This window comes from Sinocyclocheilus grahami, unplaced genomic scaffold (assembly GCF_001515645.1).
Source record: "Sinocyclocheilus grahami isolate Dianchi unplaced genomic scaffold, SAMN03320097.WGS_v1.1 scaffold448.1, whole genome shotgun sequence".
In the NCBI taxonomy this organism is placed as follows: Eukaryota; Metazoa; Chordata; class Actinopteri; order Cypriniformes; family Cyprinidae; genus Sinocyclocheilus; species Sinocyclocheilus grahami.
Window position 1 is genome coordinate 670161 of NW_015505627.1, and position 24057 is coordinate 694217.

The window sequence follows — 24057 nt, forward strand, 5'->3', positions numbered from 1 at the left end:
AGAGAGCGCTGTACATTCACTCCCCCCACCTACAATCCCTGCCGGTACGAGACTCGAACCCACAACCTTTGGGTTATGAGTCCGACTCTCTAACCATTAGGCCACGACTTCCCCTTATAAAGATATAGTTCTAAAAATCGTTCTCAATATTAAAGGATAGCATAGTTCACACCACAACTATAACGAGAACGATACAGAGGAACGATATCGTTGTGATCAAAATGCCAAAAATGTTTTTTTTTTTTTACTGTAAATGACAGTACATATACAGGTGCAAAGTGTAATATAAATCTATATGGACGAATTCTCACAAAATGTCTCACCTGCTTTCATTCAATGCTCCTTCAGTGACCATTACAATGTCAACATGTTCACTTCCTTACACAATGGTCCTGTCTAGTTGTGCTCAAACAAGTGATTTGAAATTATTATTTTTTAATTAGTGGTTACCTAAATGTTTAAAAGCTAAATTTTAATTGTAAAATCATGTTCTAAATGCAAGTGTCTAATTTCTTCACCGCTTGTGTCGTTGCATTTGAAGACACTCAATAATATTAAGAAGTCTGGGCCTTCCTTTATATTTTGAATGTCTTGTTTATCTGGCTTTTATACAATTATAATTCTGACTTTCTGACTTCTGATTAGCAAAAGCAAAAAAGGCCTCTAACACTAGCTTGCTCTATTCTTTTTCTATTCTATCTGTTTTCTTTTTATTTATTATATGATATAAAAAACATCTTGCTACATGTACTGCATTAAGCTAATTGAGACTTGTTATAGCACTTGTATGTCATTGCTCCTTTGTTGATTTTGATTGCTTCCATTGTCCTCATTTCTAAGTCGCTTTGGATAAAAGCGTCTGCTAAATGTCTAAATGTAAATGCTTATCAAGGGCATTAAAATATAAAGGAATAAAGAAAAAATATTTTCAGGGTTTAAAAATGATCACCTTTATTGAAACGACTAGATCTCCCCCATTATGATTTCCTCAGGTCAGAGTTCAGATCTGCTGGCTCTGTGGATGATCTGATTGTAATTTTTTTTCTTCTTGGGTTTGTATTTGAGCAGCTTGCTAAAGTCAGTGAGGAGCCTTTCCTAGTAACAAGACACGTCCTCCATACGGAGATGATCCAGAATAAAGTTCTGGCCCCTAAAGAAGTACAGAACCATAAATATAAGTATTAGCACAATGTCTTAAAGGGATAGTTCAGCTAAAAAAAAAATTTCTATGATCATTTCCTCATACTCATGTTGTTCCAAACGTATATGCACCTTTTTCTTCTGCAAAAAACAAAAGAAGCTAGTCTGAACAATATTGGTAGTCTCGCATAGCCAGACCTTCAGACTGATGGCTGAAGGTCTGGAATCCATGGCAGCTTTTATTGGCCATGAGGCCGTTTGTCAGACATGTCAAACACCCAATCACAGGTCATTTCGTTCAGCGTCACGTTTTGGGGTTGTAAACACGACGGCTTTCTTCTTTCGTGAGGGGGTTTGGCGTCACGGCATCTTTGTTTCCAGGTGGAACGTTAAAGAACGCAACACACGTCTCCCGGAAATCCTATATAATTCAACCAATCCGATGACAACTTCGAAACTCCTGAAGTGTTTCCATTTTGTGTGCCATATGCATCAGACGTTCAGCCAATGGTCCGTGGGCGTGACATCTGAGGCTGAGACTAGGCATGGGCCGATTAGCAGTTTCAAGGTATACCACGATTTGAAAATTTCACGGTTTCAAAACCACTAATATTTTCTGTTATACCGTTCCTGCGGTATGCGCTCTTTTTCATGTCTCCTCAAAGACTGAAAGTGTAGGAATCCCTCAGGTTGAGTGCAGTGTAGAGAGTAACATGACCCTCCTCCTCCTGTTGGTGCGAGTGAGCGGTCAGTCACGTGTGTGTAGGACGGCTGAACTTAAGGAGCTGCTCCTGGAACTTATGCGATCGGCAACCGGCCGTTTTTTGTCTTATTGCAACTCGTCTCTGTTCCGGACTTGCACAAACTGCGTTGCAATGCAATCCTTTTCCAAAATGTAATTTATGTGAAAATATGAAGTCTGTAAACACCCGTTAACACAGGCCAGAGACGTTGGACGCACAGAGAAAAATACTGTAGCAGGCAGATCACTCACTGTTCATGATGCACAAACTATTGGAAGAAAATCCTCAATATTGATTTGGGGGTTTATATGAATGTGTTTCTGAGGGGAACTGACTGTCTTCAGAAAAGTTTAAGTGGTATTTTCTTTTCATCTCTTCTCTGTATAATTCACATTAAAGCAGTGTTTCAGCGCAGTGCTGCTTTGTTTACAGCGGTAACCAAGGAAACACTGTATCTGGTGTTCCAGAAGCACCTCCTGCTGTCAAGAGTAGCTGTGTCTCATTTAGAAGGCTGCGCTCTCCGGAGGTCGAATCCTCAGGAGGTCGCATCCTCTGTAGGATGCATATACGAAGTGTCTTCAACCTAGAATTAAACGAGATGGCCTTCGTAGGACAGGCTGAAAAGGAAACAGGAAGTATCACGTTGCTATGCTAACACATTTAGAGCATTGTTGCGCTCTCAAACTACTTAAATGAAGGAAAATTATTTCTAAATTTGGAAAGTAATTTGAAAAAAAAATGATTTTACTTGTTTTATTTAGTTCAATGTTTGAGGAGCTGCAGCGTAAGTACAGCAGACATCTGTTAGAGAAAAAAAAGGAGGAGGATATTAAAAACAAAGTTTATCCGTTTTTACCGAGGCGATTTAAGGTAAGTTGTAAACACCACATCTGCGCTTGTGTGTACATCTGCCGGCGCCGGCATTTTTCAAAGAATTGTGGGTTATCTGTAGCAGCGAAGGATACACCTCATGCATCCTCCAAATTCCTGTGAAAGAAGGTCGCATTCGGAGTGTCCTACTTGCTTTTCTGAAATGAGACAGCCTCGATGACGTATGCAGCCTTCGAATGCGACCTCCGGAGGGTGCAGCCTTCTAAATGAGACACTGCGAGTGAATCTGCATCTCATTCAGAGCTTCTGCTGTTTGCTTCATTCAGGCATGTAGTATAATTTCACAAAGCTAGTCAGAACATTCTGTCTTTGCTTCAGATTGGATTATTATTAAATCATTATTATTATTATTATTATTATTATTAAATCAAATTATGTATATCATTTATAATATATAATTTCTTTGGATAAAAGCGTCTGCTAAATGTATATGAAATTATATAACTAAATGATATGAAATGATATAAATGATATGTATATGAATTATATAACTAAAATTAAATAACTGTAATTACAGATTTAGGTTAAATAAAGATGTCAGTCTTTATTTTTCTTCTTTTTAGGAAACAAATCAAAGAAAAAATAAACAAATTCTACTGTTCCTAATATTCTGTATGTTGCTCAAAAACAAAATATATTGTGTTCTTCAGCGGGAAAATAATTTTTTTTTACCCAGTCATTTAAAAACAACTCATTTTAGAGCTGTAACGACAATACCGTGATATTTTTGCTTAAGGTTATCATACCGTCAAAATCTCATACCGGCCCATGCCTAGCTGAGACTACAATATTGGTAACCAGACAGTTTGGTTTACCATTGACTTCCATTAAGACATTTTTCTAAATATCTTCTTTTATATTCCAGAGAAAAAAAGTCATACAGGTTTGGAACAACATCAGGGTGAGTGAACCATGACAGAAATGTATTTTAAATTTTTTGGTTAACTAAAGCTGTCTATACCTGACAAACTAGAATAAAGGGTATACTCATTAAAAGGTTGAACAATTTGTTACCTTATAGCAATTTCTTCTGCTACAGCATCATTTTCTTTCACAAACTGAAGCAGCTCTCTAACAACAGAAAGAAAACCAGTTTAGATGCAGTTCTCTGCTGGTGTTCTCATTAACATTTCTATAAACACATTTCACTTGTTTGATGATAATTACTTTAATAAGTCTGGAACAATATGAGGGTGAGTAAACAATGACAACATTTCAGCTGAAGATTTTACACAGATTGCATACACAATATATCCCCTAAGTTTGAACATTTCCTTTTCCCATATATGCAAGACTGAAATTGCCACTTTGATTGCTATTGGTCATGTCATTTGATATAGAAATACATATGTAACATACTTTGTGAAATGCAAATTATTTTGAGCACAAACTTAGATTTGAACCCTTTGTCATTGTTACTTGGCTCATTGATAAAGCTTGGCAAAAGTGTTACTTTGTGTTACTGACAAAAACGACTGGAATACCTTACGTGCGCATGAAAAGACAAAGCCCAAGGTTCCCATTTTAGAGAACTATTTATTGTGTGTTAAAGAAAAGGGTGAATATCAGCTAGCCAGAGGAAAATGTTAAAGTTACCTGAGATCAGACAAGTCCTGTTTGACAGGAATGTAGTGAACCCAGGGATTGAGCTGAGGGTAGAAGAACTCAAGCCAGTCCTCGCCGACGTGAAAAAAACCAGCGATACACACAGGAACAGATGCTTTAAGCGGAAACTAGCAGCCACACCTCTAAAGTTAAAAAGGTATCTAAGAGATAGGGAGATCAGACAATCTATAACAAAATGTCTAAATACTAGTTCACTGACAGAGATCTGTTTCTGTGCTATAGCTCATGCAAAAGCAGAAGTGAGACAGGTCTTACTTGTATTCACAGTGGTCAACTAGGGGGATTTCTTTGGCAGGGGGTCTACCCAAAGTGTCCTGAGGAAAAACAACTAAACAAAAATAGTAGTTCTGATATGACAAAGTCTAGAGCAAAAAGATAAAACAAACTGATTTTGAGTTTTTTTATTTTATTTTTTTTTATATTAAAGCACCTCTAGCTTGGTCTAGATTAGTATTACCCAATCCTGTGCTTGTATGCCCCTCAAAATCAAAAGCAATAATGATACATATAAAACTGATGGGGTGCCCTGTTGAAATACAGCTTCACAGTAATAAACTGGAAATAGCAGAATCAATGATGCAAACTCAATTAATAAGACAGTTCAGATTCTCCCATAAAGCAGCTCTAAAAGTATTTTTCCTTGTTCCTTTTTGCTATGTTACATGTGAAATGTTTTCATATTATACAATGGGATGTGATATTATACATGCTATTTGTTGACAATAAAGCATTATTAAAAGAAAAAAGAAAACCGTGTCATTACTTAGCTCCAGTAAGTTCAGTGTTAGTTCATTTCAGTTCAATAACTATGTAAAGTTCATCAGTTAGGAAACAAATTTAATTCCAGCACTACAGAAGACAAAAGTGTCATTATCCAGTTTAATTCAGTTCAAGTTTTGTTCTCATCTGATGGTGTCAGTCACTGTGGTCATATCGATACATTTCTGAAAGTTAAGTGTCTTTCAGGCCCCAACTAAGAAAGACAAAGCCAACAGCAGCAAGGCACCCAAACTCCATTGGATGAGAGAAATGGAGTAGAAAAAAGGGATGCCAGAAACCAGGCTCAGACGGGGGACCAATTCAGTGGCCTACGCAAATGAATGTTGTGATACTGATCGAGGATGCCTTTTATATGTTAAATAAGGATAAACAAACCTTCTCTGACTTCCAGGCTTGGTTCTTGGTGTACTCGGCATCCACAAGGTCAGGGGCTTCTCTTGAGAGAAGGATCAGAGGGTCCCTTTCTGAACTGGTCCTACAAATATTGGCAAAACTGATCAGCTTACCCTGAAAACAACACTGCATTTAAGTGTATGTTGGAGACACAACTGACCTAGAGCCTCTAAAGAATCCTTTTGGATTTTTTTTCTTCCAGGGCCATCGAGCAGCTGATCTGAAGAGTGTGAACTAAACATTAGAATATATCTGGCCTGAAATCGACTGTAATGCAGTTAACTCTCTGTATATTCTCAAGCATTCTTAAATCTCTGGTTCCCACTTTTTCAGGTCATCCCTCATGAGGTCCCATCGGCCCAGTCCAGTGGGGTAAATGGGCCATACAGCAGGACCTCCCTCCCAAAACGTCCATGCAGGGTACATGATGTCCTGGTAGTCTGCTGTCTAAACCATGAACACAAGTATAACTATGTTAATAGACATTAATACAATTAGAGCCCTACTAATATTAATTTTGTTGTGGAAATAAATGAACCATGCATGTTTTGAATGTTGAAAATAGGATTTTCTATTCATGCATATTCTTTTACAAAAAAAAAAAGAAAAGATTTTTATATATTTATTTTCTGCATTAATAGAAAGTGAAGCTATGGGGTCAGTCAGTGATAGTAATCTGAAGGCAGAGGCACAATGTAAATTGCCTTAATATAATTAAGCATGATATAACATACAGTATACTACTAATATACCATAAAATCAAATTAGTAGATTGTTTAATGACGATATAATGGGGTGTGGCTGTACACACCTTACTGAAAGAAAGTACAGGCAAGACTGGCTGAACCCATCCAGGAACCTGTGGATAGTCACGCACACTAATCACCACTTCCAAATCTGGCAACCGGTTAATCGCTTTTAGGATGAAGTGCTCGACACCACTGCATCTACAAAGAAAGGATAAATGTCTGATATTCAACATCCACACGCACACGATAAGATCATGGTTTTACTTAAAAAAAAATATATATATAAAAACATTTAACAGTTCACCAACCTTGCTGGAAACATGCAGCTTTGTTCTCTGTACAACTTGTTCCCGATGATCTGGTAGTGCGTACCAACACCTCTGTGGACCGTGTCTGCCATCAACCCCTCAGATATACCGTTTTTAAATGGCCTAAAGTCATCTTTTAAGACACTGCAATCAAAAGAGCGATGGAGGAAACTCTACATTATTCAGCTCTATGCATCTGCAATGTGTGTATTCTTTGGTAAGATCTGCTATGAACAGGGGCGCCGCTACCAAGTGAGGCACAAAAAAATGAGGTTGGGCCGCCTACCGGACCAAACATACAAGCAAACCTAGTTATCCAAAATCTTTGTCTGCAATTTAATAATACTGATCTATTACTTTTGCTATTGCTTTTGACCACTAGGTATCAGTATTTAGTCAGAGACCTACCCATAGCCGTGGAATATATTTTATCTGGGGCTTGATGTTGAAGGGCGGGCCGCGGTGGGGGATTTTAAACAAAATCCTAATATTAAACAGCCCAAACACTTATAGTTACACAAATTAATGAAGACAGTTATATGAGAATGAATATTTATTTGTGATTTTAGCTCAATAATATTTTTTTCTTTAATATATTTATTATTTTAAGGGGATTTTACTAAGTATTTACCCCTAAATTATGCACCATTTATCATCTGCAGTATCAGGGTGCAACCTCTAGATGACTGTATATATATAAATACACATAAACCGTTTAGTGCACAGTTAAAACATAAAGCACGTTACTTGTATCAGGTTATTAATTGATGTATTTTGAGACATTATTAAAGACTACATCTAGCAAAAGTTGAAATTTAAATGTTGATTTAAAGTGTCAGTTATTATTATTGTATTATTAAATTTATAATTTCTATTGCATTACTACTAGTACTGTTACTGCTAATAAAACAGATCTCTGGGGGCCCCAAAAGAGAACAGAAACTCACATAAGTCCATAGGTTGACAACAATTGGACATTCCCAAAACATGTGGAGAAAAGTACCTGATGATACAGTGTTACAGATATGGCAGTTATCGGTCGACTGCAGTTTCATTTTAAACCTCTTGTAAGGAGTTATGTATGCTCTATGGATGACTTTGAAATGGATAAGACGATGAGCCTAGTTTTTAGAAGTTAAGATTAGATTAGACCACACCCTCTCCCAGTCGATCGATAAGTCAAAATCTCTTAATTCACGATTCCAGATAGGTTTAATAGAAAGAGGCTTTGCAGTGTGATCATTAAGTTTACTATATATTAAAGAAACAGATGGCCAACCAGAGGGTGGTGTGATCCAATCCCACATAGGATGAGAGGAAATGAACAAGGGCTACTTATTATATATTTGTGAAGTTGACCTGAGATGACAGCTGCAGTTCTCCTGATTGCATGGCTGGTAATTATTTGTGACTTCTGTGATCTTCCTGATGAATGACTGCCAGCGTTTGGCTGAAGGAAAGAGAGAGAGAAAACAACTTTCAGAAAATCTGTTCATTCAATATTTATTCTAAACACAGATCGTAAAATATACGAACTATAAAAGTAAGACATGCTGTATTTTCAAAACAGGGGTTTTGCAGGTTTTATGAAGGTAAATTTAAGACCAAGAAAAGAACATTTAAAGGTCCCCTGAAATGCTTAGAAACACGCAGCGGTACTCTATGTGTTGAGGTCATTTGAACTGAAACAGGAAGACAGGGCGGGACATATCAAGCAGCCCCGCCCCCTTTTAAAATAGCCAATAGCGTTCGTTTATATCACAGCTTGGGCTAGAGCCGTTGAGCTCCTTAAAGCCGCTTTTGACAGGATATGACAGCCACAATCTCATCCATATTGCTATAAAATATAGCATTCTGTGTAGAATTCAAATAGCTCCGATACATTTTGAGGTCTGCGCCGACTCGCGCATGTGATCCGCTCCGTGCTCTTGTGTCTTTGGACCGGAGCAGAGTGTGTGTGCACGTGCGGTGGTTAGCATGAAACCAGACTTCTTTTTTTCCTCAATGGAAAGCATATTTACACGGTTTGAATTGTTCCCTGTCCCCTATATAGTGCACTACGTGGCATTCACTGTACAAATGACCGATTTCAGCTGCGGCTTTAGCGTCTATTTTATAGTGTAGGGGGCGGGCGCTTCGGATTCTAGAGAGCATTTGATTGGACAGAAAGTCTGATGAGAAGCTGAAGTACGATGTGACATCAAAAAAATCATTGAGCCGTTTTGGCGGAAGTGACGAACTGCAAGCTTTGAACGCTTATATCTTCTAAATGCGAATTTTGTCACTGTTTTGGAGCACACTGCCTATAGATAACCTTAAGACTAACATATTGATACTAACACCCAAAAATCTTTAATTTTGATTTCATGGGGACTTTAAGGAATACATTTAACAGAACACAATATATCAGTAGGGTCTCTAAATGTAAATTTATTTTATAAGCAATACTTGAAAGTTTAAAAATGCAATTTCCAACCGATCTCCATTACTTTTTAATGCATTTTACAACAACACAAAACCCTACACCTTATGATCACACTGCAAAAAAAGTAAAATCAATGTTCTTCCTCAGTAATTTTGTATTTTTTACCAGTACAAATGTCTAAATCATGACACATTTACTTGAGAAGCAAAAGGGCAAATGATATTAAGTCTTGTTTTCTGAGTAACTGATCAAAATGAAGTGAGTTTATGATTAAAACAAAAAACATTATTTGCCAATGGTCTCCGAAAAATCTACCTAGTTCAAAGGAGAAACGTGTCTTTCCCCATTGAAAGATATTCATTGTTTTAAGCATAAATACTTAATTTTGTTCTCAGAAAACAAGACTTAATATGATCAATTCGCATCACAAGTAACGTTATGTATCTTAATTTAAGGATGTTTGTATTTTATATTGCAAAACAAGACAAAAATACTGAGGAAGATTTCATTTTATTTATTTATTTTGCAATACACAAAATATTTAATGCCATGCCTTTATAAATGTAAGACTTCCAAAAACATCAGTAGAGGTCTAAAAACGTCGCTAATGCTAAAGACGCAGGTACAGAAATCCACAGTACGCTATTAAGAATCAGATGTGAAAATTAACTAATTAATGGGCGACCGAACAAAGATAGATAATTGTCAGCATCAAACCAAAATTCTATGAGTTCTCACCGTTATCTGAAAGACACAACTCAATTCCATTCAGCAAAAGGATAAAAGACGGCATGAACAGCCATGGCAACTCCATTTCTCTGCATCAGTTTAGCGTGACTGGCTCGATTTGAGGAGAAGTCGATGAATGTAGTAGTATGGTCTGCAAGTATTCATTTGGCCTTTAGATCAAATGTTCTGTAAAGGTCAGATGCCCCTGGGGGTTTCTTGCCCCATAGGGGATCATTTTTGCCTCAATGGTGGGGCAAGATGGCTCCCTTTCATATTTTTAATTTGTGTGCCATTACAACTAAACTGTTAATTGTTTCAATTTGATTTCCATAATAGTCTGTTGGGTGATGCATAATGATCCGCTACATGCTAAACATATAAATGTGTTACAGTTTATCAGTATATGGACATTGTTCTTAAGGGGGCTTCTTTTCCGTCTTCCCCTAAAATAACACTGGTCTAAACCTAAATCTAGAGATTATGGTTTCTCTTTTAATTCTTCCTGTTATTCTACCTAACTCTGAATTTATTTGAATGCTATTAAACTATTTGTTCTATCTTCCTCCCATTGTTTTTGACATCTGCTCCTCCTTTGTTGTTTAATTATGCTCGTATTATATTTAAACTTTATACCTATATCTCTTTTCTTTGCAAAGTTGCAAACTTTTTTTCTGAGAGTGTACCCTAACTATGGATACATACTCTTTGTCATGTGTTCAGGTGACCTATAATGTGATTTTTGTCACAATGATTATCATCTACATGTTGAGAGACTTGTACTGTTATTCCCTATGGTACTTATGTCTGTCCTCTTTTTCTTCAGATCATGATTTATTTTTAGCTTTTAAATGACTGGGTCGCTAAAAGAGGCCTTAATTCACCAGGCGAATACTCTCTGGAATATCTATCAAATATCTTATCCTATCATGTCTTTGCCTAATTGTTGGGAAAAGGTGAGGTTGCAGAATGAGGAAGAGAACATAAGATGTTTTTCAGTGTTGAAGTACTACACATTGAGTCTCATTTTATTGGTCAGGCTCATTGTCCTGCAGGATCTTACCTGGACTCTTTCCATCAGACTCTTCTTTTTATTCACCTGTTTAACCATTGCTACTATGCTGTCCATCTGGCTTGTCTTGGTTTCCTGCATAGATTTTCTCCTGTACTCTTCTGCAGAGGAGGGTCTGGAGTTTCCCAGTTTCGATGGCAAGGACAGAGTTCTTAATGTCAATGAGAGGAACTATAAGAAGGCATTAAAGAAGTACGACATGATGTGTTTGCTGTATCACGAACCCCTGCCTTCAGATAAGGAGCTCCAGCAGCAGTTTCACATGAGGGAGATGGTTCTGGAGGTAAGAAATTATTGAGAGAAAGAGGCGAGTGAGCAATTTAGTGGATTAATAAGAACAGATATATTGCTTGGTATACTTTTAGAACAGACATATGACATACATGCATGCATATGTATTATGATGAACATTTATTTGGGTGGGAGGAGGTTTCACGTGGTACACACAACATGTTGAAACTGTTCAGGATTTTTTTTTAATGATCAATTTAAAATGAATTTTAAGACCCCTGAATACCCTTTGTGTCAATGTCAATACGTTTTTCAAAATATCTGGTAGTTTCACATTTTCTGACATGACAAAGTTAGTTCAGGCTGTAAAATATTTTGATCTTTTTAAAAAATATATTGCAAAACCTAATTTGAATGGTTAAAATGTGTACACAAATGTTTTCAAGGTGTATGAAAAATATGTATCAGTTTTTACTTGATGGTCATGTAAGGTTAATTACATTTTTTAAATAAAATTTTTATTTAAAGTGGTATGAAAGGTTTTGTATGATATAGTATGATACAAACGTTATATTTATACCAATTTTGCATGCATTTAAAAGTACTTTTTTTTTACAATTTTTTTTCTTTTTGTTGTTTGTTTTTACATTTTGGACGCTAGCTGTTTGTCATTGACCCAGTTTCAGTGTTTTTTTTACCCAATTTTTTTTACCTATAAGTGATCCCTGGAACATGCATAAATACCCCTCGGTTGGAAATCAACAACTTAGAAAATATGCTTGATGATACTATATCTGAGAAAGGCTCTTCAAGATAAGCAGCTGTGAAGTACTATAACCTGAATATCCAAAAAATTTTAAGATGTTTGCTCCATATAAAATGTATCAGAGTTACAATTGACTGCACCAGGGTGTCAGACTGCACATCTGCTTTCTGTGTCTAGACAGTACCTGATGTGCAATTTAGTGTGAAGACTGACCTGATTTGGAGGCTGACAAAGGCTCCACAAACACCAGTGCTGGGTCTGCTTATGATAAAGTTGATCAAGTATAGTTTCAATTACGCAGATATGAGCCATACATTATACAAAACTGATCCAGACTCCTTAGATATACTGTGCAAGTGTTGCTCCATACTGAATTGCTTTTATAGACAACAGTATATACTGTAATTCTCACAGTATGACGACTCTCTTCCATGCATCACCAGCTTGCTGCTCAAGTTCTCGAAGACAAGGATATTGGTTTTGGATTGGTAGACTCACATAGAGATGCTAAGGTTGCCAAGAAGCTTGGTAAGAGGCTTTGTTCCAATGAGTCACTGTAATAATGACATTACTTTTTAGATAATAAAGTTTTCTTTCTTTAGCATTTCAGTAACAAACACCCAATATGTCTTGGTATTGTTGAGGTGTGACACACAGCATCCTCACTGAATCATGTGATCTTTGTCCATTAGGTCTGGAGGAGGAAGGAAGCATCTATGTGTTTAAGGATGAAAGAGTGATTGAGTTTGATGGAGAGCTCTCTGCAGATACACTGGTTGAATTCCTGCTTGATGTGAGCAAAATTTGCTGAGCTGGATATGTGTCGGGTCTCTGTCTGCAGCTGTTTTTGTGATTTCTTAGCAGAGCATATACGATTATACTTCTTCAATTACAGCACAAATGTATAATAAGATTCCTGTTTTCGATCACTATTATTGTATTTTATAGTTACTTTTTGCAAAAATATAATTTTAAATAGTACAAAGTTTAGGCTAAACAACTTTGCTAATATGGCTCTCTCACTGCAAAAGTGGTAACCTGCAATTGTTACTTTAAAGAGTAATTTCTACATATTTACCCTATATAAAGTAGTTTTGGTGGTATAAATTAATGTATTAAAGTTGATTAAGCAATATTAAATACATTTACATTTTTTATTTCATTGATGTTATATATTTCTTATATAAATAATATTTTTGACTTAATTTCCCAGTTAATTTTCAGTGCTGTGTGTTTCACATTCTTCAGCTGCTGGAGGACCCAGTGGAGTTGATCAGTAACCCAATGGAACAACGTGCCTTTGAACGAATGGATGAAGACATACGCCTAATCGGCTACTTTAAGGGTGAAGACTCTGAACGTGAGTTTGCTTCCCAATAAACTCTGCTTGTAAAATTATGATTTTGCTGCTATGCTCTAATCAGTAGTGTGTGTAGGCACCATGCAAACGACGCAATTGACCTATCGGTAAGCCCCTCCCCTCGAACACAGATGAGCCAATGGCAGTCGAGTATCAGTTGCACGGGGAGCGGAACTCGGACATCTTTAGGTTTCAGCACCTTTCAAGCGGTTTCAATAGCTGCTCCCTGATGCCCGCAATTTATATACAGTCGCCTATACTTACCCAATGATATAATTGCAAGAAAAAGTATTTAATTTTTTTTATCCTCCCATCTCGTAGGCTATTTATTCATAGGGGGTGGGAGGAATCACGATGTCAGCTTAACACCGTGATGTCTGTCAGCCATCGGCGATGGACGATGGCATCGTCTATCGGCCCAACCCTAGTGTTTATGCTACAAAAATGGAAAAACAATGTGCCAAGGGTACTTTTATCACTAATTTCAGGTATCCTGAGAGGATAGGCAATGTAATTTATTTGATTCCATTTCCTAAATCCAACCAAAACAAAGCAAAATGTCCCTAAGCATTCACCCCAATCACAATAAAGACAAAAACTTTCATTTTCTGGTTGTCATACTCTCATTAAATTACACTTTTCATCTTCTCAGGCAGAACGTTAATGCTATCTTGTGCTTCAGCAATGTATCTCTGGCTAAAACTAGCTAACATTAGCGTTAAAGTTAGTGAGTCCATGCAAACCTTAATAGCGAACTGTTCTCACGTCATGCACCATGCAGTGAAAGTCAAAAACATAAACAAAGGTCTATATTAGAGTGCCTCTCCATATTAATCTGGTTAAATGTAAATTAATTTAATCTTACTTTGCGGTATATGAACGGTGTTGATCCGGGATGTTGTCATTGCGATCACGACGACCATAACATACTTCTCCCGTTTGCATTGTGATCTGTATTTTTACATATTTATTTTAACATCTTTTATATATCCCTCCATGGCATATTTAAGTCCCACTTGAAGGTCCATCTGTGTCCCAAATTTATCTGAAACACCTCGGAAGAAGGTTTTCACTGACAGCTGTAAGACATTGTAAGACAGTGAGCAACTCTGTTTGTTTGTCTGAATGAGCAACAGTAACTATGATGGGGCGGGGCTTAGGATGAGGATGAGGATCTGGCAGAAAGGACCCCAAGATCAAGGGAAGAGCCGGGGAGGAGATGATGGTGGGAGGAGCCAAGGAGGAATTGTCAGCAAAGGGGGGAGGAGCCATGGTGTAGTCAGGAACCCGACCAACTGAGGTGGAGACATGGGTGGCAGAGACCCAGGCAGAACTAATGAGCCAAAGACCCAGGGTGACTCCTGAGGCTTTGAGGGCCAAGGCAGAGGCTCAGGCTCACAGGACTGAGGTGGAGATGGAGGCTCAGCAGGCCAGGCCAGAGCTAGAGGGTGTGAGTACTGAGGTGGAGTTGGAAGGGGGAGCCCGGCAGAACAGGAGGGATGAGGCACAGCCAGAGGACTGGAAGACCGTGGTGGAGGCAGGTCGACAACTGACCAAGCTGGAGCCAGAGGGACAAGGGAGCCTGGTGGAGTCCGAGGACTGACAGAACTCGATGGAGCTGAGGGAGCATGAAGCCCAGGGGGAGCCGAAGAGTCAGAGGGCCAAGATGGCATCTGGGAGGCCTGAGGTGTAGCCAGGGGACAGAGCTGGAGACCTGGAACCCCCAGGTGACTCAGAGCAACTGGATGGAGGCACTGATGGAGGAACTGAGAGACTGAAGGGATACAGTGAAGGCAGAGCTGAAGAACTGGTTGAATTTATCAAGAGAGGAGAGAGAGGGGGTCTGGGCTGGAGCAATGTCACCTAAGGAGACTTTGTACTGGTTAACGAAGGAGATTCAGGGCTAGGTGGAACCAGCAGAGAAACAGAAGATTCAGGGCTGGGCAGAATCAGTGGAGATACAGGAGACTTAGGGCTAGGCAGAACCAGTGGGGAAGGGAGGTTTTGGGAAATAAATCCTCATTTAATACTTGCTGCAGCTCACCCTCAGTGATGGGAGTGTGGGCGTGGCTCCACTCCATGCCCTCAAACTCCATGAGCATACCCACTGGAACACACGGTGTTGCTGGCTCACGTACCTGGTCAGACTGATAGGCCGACTTTGTCCCCTGGGATGGATGAGTCAGCAGGCTTTGGCTTCATAGAGGGCTTAAACTCTGGCACATGGTCCGTAGTGGTCATCAGTTCTGGCTCTGGGTCTGCGGTGGGCTCTGGCTCAATTTCCAAGGAGGGCTTGATGATTTGTTGGGTGGGCTGAACTGTGGGTGAGTAAAGATCTTCCTTTCTCTCGCCGATGGCGAAGGGGATCCACATATTCCACAAACGTCCCTTGAGGAGCATTTCTGGACAGGCATGCCTTTATCCGAGTGCTGATTCCTGCCCCTGCACACAGAGTCTGTCTTCGTCATTACAAGTGAGATGAGCAAGGTCTAGGAGCTGCTAGATCCATATGTAGGGTTCCATCTTTCTGTGACGTCATGGTTGTAGCAGGGATAAAAGAGCAGGATCTAGCTAAATGCAGCAGTCTCAATTTATTCAAACATTTAAAAAAATAACAGAGTTACTCAGGAGGATCAAGATGGAACAAATACAAACAGGTTAAATATACACCAACACAAACCAATGAAAGCAATGAGAAACAGGTGTGGTGAATTAATCAAACAACCATGGTAACAAAGCAAACGAAGGAAACAGAACAGGGAAACAGTGAAAAACCAACTCAAAGTCCATCTTAAACTTAGAACAAAATGTGATCTACCGTGATACCTACAGTAGTGAGAATCAGCAAACAGTAGAGGAAATGTAATGAAATCATCCATAAGTTGAAATTTTGAAGAAGTTCACATGATACGAGTACAGTAAGCTTTAATGTCATTCAGCAGACCTGAGTTTAGGACATTTTTAACAAATTATATAAAATTATGTGTTATGATTATAAGTTCTCTGTTGATTATCTGTACCTTTGTTAGTGTGTCTTTGACATGAATTATGACCACAGCTTTGTTAATCCTTTTCTTTAAAAAAAACAACAACAAAAAAAACAATCTGGGAATTCTCTTGAAAAGGTTAAATGGTCCTGGGAAAAAAGTCACTTGTATTGTTCATGGTCAAATATTACTGCATTGGAAATTAATAGGGAGTGAATTTTATCTAGTGGAAAAGTTTGGTGAAAAAAAAGAAAGCGGGAATGCTTAGGTTGCTAGCTTGAAGCCAGCGGGACTGTCGGTAAGAACAGGTCCAGTCTAGTCAAATCAGGTATAGGAGATTTTATTACACATCCAAGCAGGTATTTTGTACAAATGTGAGACTCAAGTTGTGTCTTATGAGTGTGTGTATGCGAGTGATTTCTACAAGGGAACAGAGAAATACGGAGTTTTAGTTTCCCAATAAACAATGCCAATTCAGGCACAAGGCAACTACAATGTTACATTGATGTGAACAGGCTAGAGGGGTGTGGCACTTTGAGGGTGTAGCTTAGGGACACAAAAACCTCCCAACATTTGGTACTGCACCCAAACAATATCTTACTGAAAGCAATTTTTTTTAAGATATCAACCTAAAATTTGGAACACTACTCATTTGGATTTATGGCTTTGATTTTCTTGCAGTTTTAAAGTGAAATATGTTTTGGAAAATATATATTTCAAACAGAATTTTAAAATAGTATTTTTGTGCATTTTTCATAATAATAAACTTAAAGTTCTATAGCTTTTTTGACTAAAAGTGTCTTCCAAGTGTCTTCTTTAAAAAAAAACAGACTGAAGTCTGTGCTCCAAAGCATTCAAGATTAATGACGGGAAATTTCATTTTCAGGTCTATGCTCAAAAAATGGTTAACAGGTAATAAATGGATTACTATTCCATAAAAAATATGTATTACCATAAAATTCCCCCAAAATGCTAAATATTAAAATAAAAACATTATCAATGTAAAATATAGTACATTAATTTCATTGGGGGAAAAACATTTGGTCATATTTTGACTACTACGTGAACAACACCAGAAGGTTAACTAGGTGCTATGATAACCCCACAGACTATTAAATGCTGCCTAATTGGTCAAAGAGATCAACACAGTTATAGAGCCCAAAAAGGCACAGTCACTTTCCCAATAAACTCAAAGTCACTTTACATGACTGCTATACAGCTTTTATTTAAAAAACCCATTTCAGCTGGGAAGGCTTTGCTCTGACCTCTGGTTATGTTGTGAGAGCAGAAGCTGTGTGGAACTTCAGCACTGCCACCGTTTACCATGTTATTACAGTTTTGTAGATTTGTGATTGTTTTTTTTCATACTTTCTTTTTATTTCTCAGATTATAAGGCCTTTCAGGTGACCGCAGAGAAGTTCCAACCATATGTGAAGTTTTTTGCCACTTTTGACAAAGGGGTGAGTACAGTACATTCCTTTACAATAACAAGAATACAACCATGAGATGTGTTATTCTGGTATAGAAGAATGTGTATTTATAACCACAAGAGTGAGAGGATACTTATGTGTCCTCCATCTTTAAGGAAAATGATTATGTATTGTCTTCATTTGTAACTGTTTCCTGCTGCAGGTGGCTAAACAACTGACTCTAAAAATGAATGAAATCGATTTCTATGAGCCCTTCATGGACGAGCCTGTCACCGTTCCTGGCAAACCCAACACAGAGGAGGAGATAGTGGATTTTGTCAATCAACACAGAAGGTGATATCAGTGGCATCCTCAGAACTTAAACTAAAATATGAATTTTCATTCTTAAATCACAGTGTTTAATCCTCACTCAGGCCCACTCTGAGAAAGCTTCGTGCCGAGGACATGTTTGAGACTTGGGTGAGCAAGACTGGATTGTGGGAGTATCTGTAGGCCTGTGTTAACTGTCAATTAAATGGCTGCTGGTTCTTTGCTTGAAGTGATCTGTCTCTGCTCAATTAACAGGAGGATGACATGGACGGAATCCACATTGTTGCCTTTGCTGAGGAGGAGGATCCAGGTTTTCAATTCCTAACAACAGAGAACAAAAAGCTGACAATTTCTTACTGCCATTACCAAGACTTAGTAGTCTAGTAGCACTTAATAGCATTTAACATTTAATTTGTGCTTATCTCTTTTTAATTTCATAGATGGTTATGAATTCCTGGAAATTCTAAAGGAGGTTGCAAGGGACAATACAAAAAAAACAGATCTCAGCATAGTTTGGATTGATCCTGATGAATTTCCTCTGGTGAGACAATATTCCATCCATTTCTACACAGTGTTTCTCTGCTTGAATTGAAACATTGTGATAATGTTGTAATGATTTATTTGTCTGCAGTTAACTACATACTGGGAGAAAACCTTTAAGGTGGACCTTTTCAGACCCCAGATTGGTGTGGTGAATGTGACTGATGTAAGTAACTTTGGTTATGATGTTATATTCTATTCTTTCTGTCTTCGTCTTCATCACTTTGTTAAAACACTTTCATTTAAAAACGTCTCTTTATCCTACATTGCAATGTATGACACATCATTCCCTTTTAAGAGAAAGCTTCACATAACATATTCATGATCTACAACATAATAAAACATTTAATCACACATTTTACAGGCCTAACGACTGCTGAAATACTATTTTACTTTAACAATCAAATAATATACAGAATAACATTGCTGCACACATTTGAAAAGCATATGCTTCATAATTAATTCATTAATTAATTTATTTATTCATTCATTAGTAAGTACACACTCTGCAAATAAACAAATCTGCCTGATTTTAACGTAAGACCAGTGGCCGGCTGCATAAATTGCTCAGACTAGTCTTGAAAGTTAATCATCTATTTTTAAAGTCAGTTAAATAAAAAAGTCTAATTTAAATTTGAAACGTAAGACTGTTTAAGACTACTTGATTGGCTACTTGATTAAATTAGTTCTTAAGTTACAGTCTAAACGAAGTGGATATATTTACACAACTGGACCCTGGTTACTGTTTGTAACTTGAATGCCATTCCTCATTCGCTTCCAGTTATTTTATATGAAAAAATAGTCTGTTATGTTGCTTGATATTGAAAACTAGTATTTCTTAACATGTTAAAGTATTATGATAATCATAAACTGCATGGTTTGTAGCACACATAGTTTTAGTTTACAGCACTTTGTTACTCTTCTAGTTATTTACCTACTGAATCAGAAGTCTCACACGTTCACAGAAAACAGCTTACATTCATGATGCAAAATAAGGTACAAAGCCTACATATTGTGTATTCTTATCATCTTACTTAACTGTGTGTGTGTGTGTTGACCAGGCTGACAGTGTGTGGCTGAACATGCCTAATGATGAAGCTCTACCGTCAGCTGAGGAGCTGGAGGACTGGATAGAGGATGTTCTCTCTGGAAAGGTCAACACTGAGGATGATGATGACGATGATGATGACGAAGACAATGGTATTGATGATGGTAGTGATGAAGACCATTATGGTGATGATGATGATTAAGTGGTAGAAAAACTCTAACCACAGAGTTCTTTCCACAGATTGCATTAATTCTATTTGTTTTAATGACTTATGGTTTATTAATTGCAGAATTTACTTGATTTACTATAGAACTGTCTGCAATGCCAGCAAAAGACATTTAATAATGCAAAAACATATAATGACATATTACAGTTTTGGTGCTGCTTATTCATCTGGAACTGTATATGACTGGAACTGTAATATGGCTACACGAAAAAGGGTGTTCTGTAGTACACATTTTTTTGGGACACTTGAGATGTATCAACATGTTCAATAAAGAACATAAAATATTATTCTGACTATTATTGGTCTTATGAAGTATTCTAATTTGTTGAGATAGTGAATTGGTGGGTTTTTGTTAAATATGAGCCAAAATCATCACAATTAAAAGAACCAAAGACTTGTCTGTGTGCACTGAATTTATTTAATACACGAGTTTCACAATTTGAGTTGAATTACTAAAATAAATGAACTTTTCCACAACATTCTAATTTATTGAGATGCACCTGTATATATAGTCTGTTTGCATTAACATTGGTATATGTAGCTATAGTTAATCATGTTTGGGGGGAAAATTTGTACATATTAGTGAGCTATATCTGATTAAACTTCCTTTTGGTGGCACCCAGCAGTACCCTAATTTGTAAAAACAATATATAAAAATACAGCAAGTTTTCGGTTTGGATTAGGTTATAGTATTTATAACTAGCTGTGTATAAAAATATCAGAAGTCTATGGAACGTCCCTATTTAGATAGCTATGTAAATGTGTTTGTGGGTTTCTTATGAACGTGAGAGCAGGGCCTCATAATGATTTTAGAACTTTCACATCTAATTTATTTAACATCATTAGCTCAGCAGAATGTGTATAAAGCAGTGGAGGAACATCTACAGATGGAGCTGCAAAGTAATTTAATTCAGCAGAAACTACACCTGTGCTAAGGGATTAAAATGAAACACACTCATCCTCAGTTACCTTCACCTTCATATGGATGCTATTTCCAACCAGATTTATGACATAATCCAGATGCCGTCCATATGACTCATACCCATATGAAGCAGACCAACCACATGACTGATGTGACCTTTGAGGGTAGCCAATATAGCAAAGCTGAGGTGAAAATCCAGTGTGGCAAGTTTGAAACTGCAGCTTCGCCTTTGTACTGAATCAGAGAAAGGCTTCTTGAGTGATTTACTGCCACGGCATGTATTCGCATACAGTACAGTGTCTCACAGGGTTAAAAGTACACTCTAAACTTAGAGTCTCATTGCTGATTTGTTTACACTTTAATTATTTGCAATCAGAAGGAATGCATATTTATAATCTGGCCCATATGAGCAATGAGCTCATGAACAAATTCAGAACAAAAGACAAAAGTACAGTTGTTATCATGTAATCAAAACATGCCTGTAGTTCAACAACCTCAACAAGTACATATACTTGGCAGTAAGAAAAGTTAGAGATGAATGTCAGTGTTATTAAAAATGTCTGTTTTATTCAAATGTTTGATGTGAGCTTTGAAGCATATTCGTTAGAACAAAATCAGGCATACAAACAGTGGCCTCCGGCAAGTGAGATGCGAGTTGTATATTGTGAATGACTTATTAACACACATACATAAACACACTGTGTAAAAGCAGAGGCACAGTCATATTATGAGTGGTTCATATAAAGTAACTCAGTCCACACCATCACTGTCTTAAAAAACGTCTTAATATAAAAGTTTGAGCAAAAAATAGCATTTGATAACATTGAAATATAGAAGAGAATGAGGGACAAATCGAGAATAATAACCTATGCTAATAAAATGCCAGTCTACGTGCAAAACCAGGTCAATGACAATGTTAACACATCCATTTTCAACTCAAGAAGGTGCTGTGATGGTTCATTCTTCGAATGACAGAAAAACGTAAAATGATGAAAAATACAATTCTGTCATCAAATTTGTATGAACACTTTCTTCTGTGGAACACAAAATAAGATATTTTGAGAAATGTCTCAGCGTTTGTTTTGCCCATGTAATGGAAGTCAATGGCAACCAAAACTGTTTGGTTACAAACAATGCTTCAAAAGACCTTTTGTGTGTGTGCGTGTGTATTCCTCAGAAGAAAGTAAGTCTAAATATTTTTTGGGGAAATTATCCCTTTAATTGATATAGATTTCAAGCAGTCATACGTTTCTAAATATAAAGAAAATACAATTGTATTTATTATGCATAGATATGACATGATACTTGAACACTTTTAACTTGTGATAATCCTTTGAATCTAGAACAATTTTGCTTAAAACCAGTTTTTCTGTCCTTAACAAGGGCTTACAGCAACAACATTCTAAATCAAGGTAAAATGGTCATGACCAATCAATTGATTCTTAGCAGTATCTCAACATTGGCAGACAAAACTTTCCAGTTCTCTGAGGGGACATTCTTTAATGACATTCTCGTGAGCTGTTCATGACAGTTTTTATAGCTACACTGCTGTGAGGCATATAATAAGAAACAGGACAGGACACAAGAGATCACACATAATCTCTACTCATCTGAACAGCTCAAATTGAATCCATGTCTAATTACAACTCCCTACAGTCTGCTGTAAAGAGCACCTCTTAAAATATATGACATGCAGGGTACAGGCCAAGCACCTCTTTATTCCCAGAGATCTGGGATTTAAGCATATGGTTTTAGTGATCATATTTCTAATTGTCATCAGGAAAAAGAAAAGAATTGTGCCACAAAGCAAAACAGGTACATGTTCTCTGTTAATTTCTTAAAAGTCATAACAGTATCATTCAGTACCATTAGCTTAACCTTATTCTTATCCATTTTCTTCTATCTCACCAAGACCTTTTATCTAATTATCAGCTTTTCATGTCATAAAAACATGTGCCCATTTGAGTCCATCCATCTCTCTGTGGTTCATTGAAAAAGTATTTGATTGCACCCACTATCCTCCATCCTTTAAATTTTCTAAACTGAAGTCTCAGACTGCAGTCGAAGCACAGACTTGTGTGACTTTGGGTCGATGAATTCTTCAGCAAGCTGAATATAAGGTATAATTATTAGAATTTTGTCAAAATTATGGCTTTTCATTTCATAATTGCTTTTATCTCATAATAATGAACTTTTATCTCATAACTGGAAATCATTTCAGTTTGGACTTAAATCACAATTATGAGATTAAAAATACATACATTCTTTTTTCATAATTTTGAGTTTTTAGAAATGAGGTCCAGTTCTTTGACATTTACTAAACAACATGTGTAATTTTGTAGTGTGCTATAAGGTGTTTGGTTTGATCATTTGCCTTAAAGGGATAGTTCACCCAAAAATTTAAATTTGATGTTTATCTGCTTACCCCCAGGGCATCCAAGATGTAGGTGACATTGTTTCTTCAGTAGAACACAAACAGAGATTTTTAACACAAACTGTTGCAGTCCGTCAGTCGTATAATGTAAGTGGATGGGAATCACAGCTTTGAGAGTCATAAAATATACACAAACAAAACCAAATTAAACCCTGAGGCTTGTGACGATACATTGATGTGTAAAGACACAAAACGATCTGTCTGTGCAAGAAACTGAACAGTATTTATATAGTTTTTTACCTCTGATTTTCACCGCAATGTCCGAACTGTCCTGAGCGCATCCTGAGCGTGTGCGTGTCTTCTTCTTCAGCCGGCGCATGAGGCGTCGTCTTCTTCTTCTTCTTCTTGCTTTATGGCTGATCGCAGACTTATAAGTGCATTACCACCACCTATCTCTCAAATGGACTATTGACACTCCTAATTGAGATTGTAGATAGTGTCAATGGTCCATTTGAGAGATAGGTGGCGGTAATGCACTTATAAGTCTGCGATCCGCCGTAAAGCAAGAAGAAGAGGAAGACATGTCACGCGCCAGCTGAAGTAGAAGACGCGAACGCGCTCAGGACAGCTCAGACATTGCGGTGAAAATCAGAGGTAAAAAATTATATAAATACTGTTCAGTTTCTTGCACAGGCCGATCGTTTTGTGTCTTTACACATCAATGTATCGTCATGAGCCGCAGGGTTTAATTTGGTTTTGTTTGTGTATGTTTTTTTTACTCTCAAAGCCGTGTTTCCCATTCACTTCCATTATATGACTGACAGACTGCAACGGTTTGACTTAAAAATCTCAGTTTGTGTTCTACTGAAGAAACAAAGTCACCTACATCTTGGATGCCCTGGGGGTAAGCAGATAAACATCAAATTTTCATTTTTGGTTGAACTATCATTTAATGCTTGAGAACAGATTGTGTGTGTGTTTTTTGTTGTTGTTGTTAATTTGTTGCCTCTC

The 24057-nt window shown here is 37.4% G+C and overlaps 2 protein-coding genes across 4 annotated transcripts; one reads left to right on the top strand and one right to left on the bottom strand.

The window, feature by feature from the left end:
• Positions 1–1075: 1075 nt before the first annotated feature.
• Positions 1076–9868, bottom strand: LOC107552368 (protein O-glucosyltransferase 1-like). Of its 2 annotated transcripts, XM_016234229.1 has the most exons (11): positions 9794–9868; positions 7990–8080; positions 6631–6774; positions 6385–6520; positions 5899–6020; positions 5734–5793; positions 5556–5655; positions 4656–4714; positions 4371–4540; positions 3789–3845; positions 1076–1150 (listed from the first exon to the last, which is right to left on the bottom strand). In XM_016234229.1, exons 1-10 carry the CDS (start codon positions 9846–9848, stop codon positions 3826–3828), a joined length of 957 nt encoding a protein of 318 aa, XP_016089715.1. In that variant the 5' UTR covers positions 9849–9868; the 3' UTR covers positions 1076–1150; positions 3789–3825. The 2 variants fall into 2 exon arrangements, with proteins under 2 accessions (XP_016089715.1, XP_016089716.1); XM_016234230.1 differs by lacking the exons at positions 1076–1150; positions 3789–3845; positions 4371–4540; positions 4656–4714 and adding an exon at positions 4925–5488.
• An 809-nt stretch (positions 9869–10677) lies between these two features.
• On the top strand, positions 10678–20001 carry LOC107552369 (calsequestrin-2-like). 2 transcript variants are annotated; one of them, XM_016234232.1, is made up of 12 exons: positions 10678–10737; positions 10961–11136; positions 12294–12378; positions 12543–12643; positions 13099–13210; positions 17584–17657; positions 17830–17960; positions 18041–18086; positions 18192–18246; positions 18377–18477; positions 18568–18642; positions 19538–20001. In XM_016234232.1, the coding sequence occupies exons 2-12, from the start codon at positions 11053–11055 to the stop codon at positions 19724–19726; spliced, it is 1053 nt and encodes a 350-aa protein (XP_016089718.1). In that variant the 5' UTR covers positions 10678–10737; positions 10961–11052; the 3' UTR covers positions 19727–20001. The 2 variants fall into 2 exon arrangements, with proteins under 2 accessions (XP_016089718.1, XP_016089717.1); XM_016234231.1 differs by lacking the exon at positions 10678–10737 and having other exon boundaries at positions 10748–11136.
• Positions 20002–24057: the final 4056 nt, after the last annotated feature.

Excerpts from the sequence above, each read along its gene's own strand:
- LOC107552368 (XM_016234229.1), bottom strand. The coding sequence starts at position 9,848 with ATGCCGTCTTTTATCCTTTTGCTGAATGGAATTGAGTTGTGTCTTTCA. Across the intron at positions 6,775-7,989 it reads AACTGCAGCTGTCATCTCAG|TGTCTTAAAAGATGACTTTA; the intron begins GTCAACTTCACA and ends TTTTGATTGCAG. Across the intron at positions 6,021-6,384 it reads CTGTACTTTCTTTCAGTAAG|ACAGCAGACTACCAGGACAT; the intron begins GTGTGTACAGCC and ends TTCATGGTTTAG.
- LOC107552369 (XM_016234231.1), top strand. The coding sequence starts at position 10,900 with ATGCTGTCCATCTGGCTTGTCTTGGTTTCCTGCATAGATTTTCTCCTG. Across the intron at positions 12,644-13,098 it reads TGGTTGAATTCCTGCTTGAT|CTGCTGGAGGACCCAGTGGA; the intron begins GTGAGCAAAATT and ends CACATTCTTCAG. Across the intron at positions 18,643-19,537 it reads GTGTGGTGAATGTGACTGAT|GCTGACAGTGTGTGGCTGAA; the intron begins GTAAGTAACTTT and ends TGTGTTGACCAG.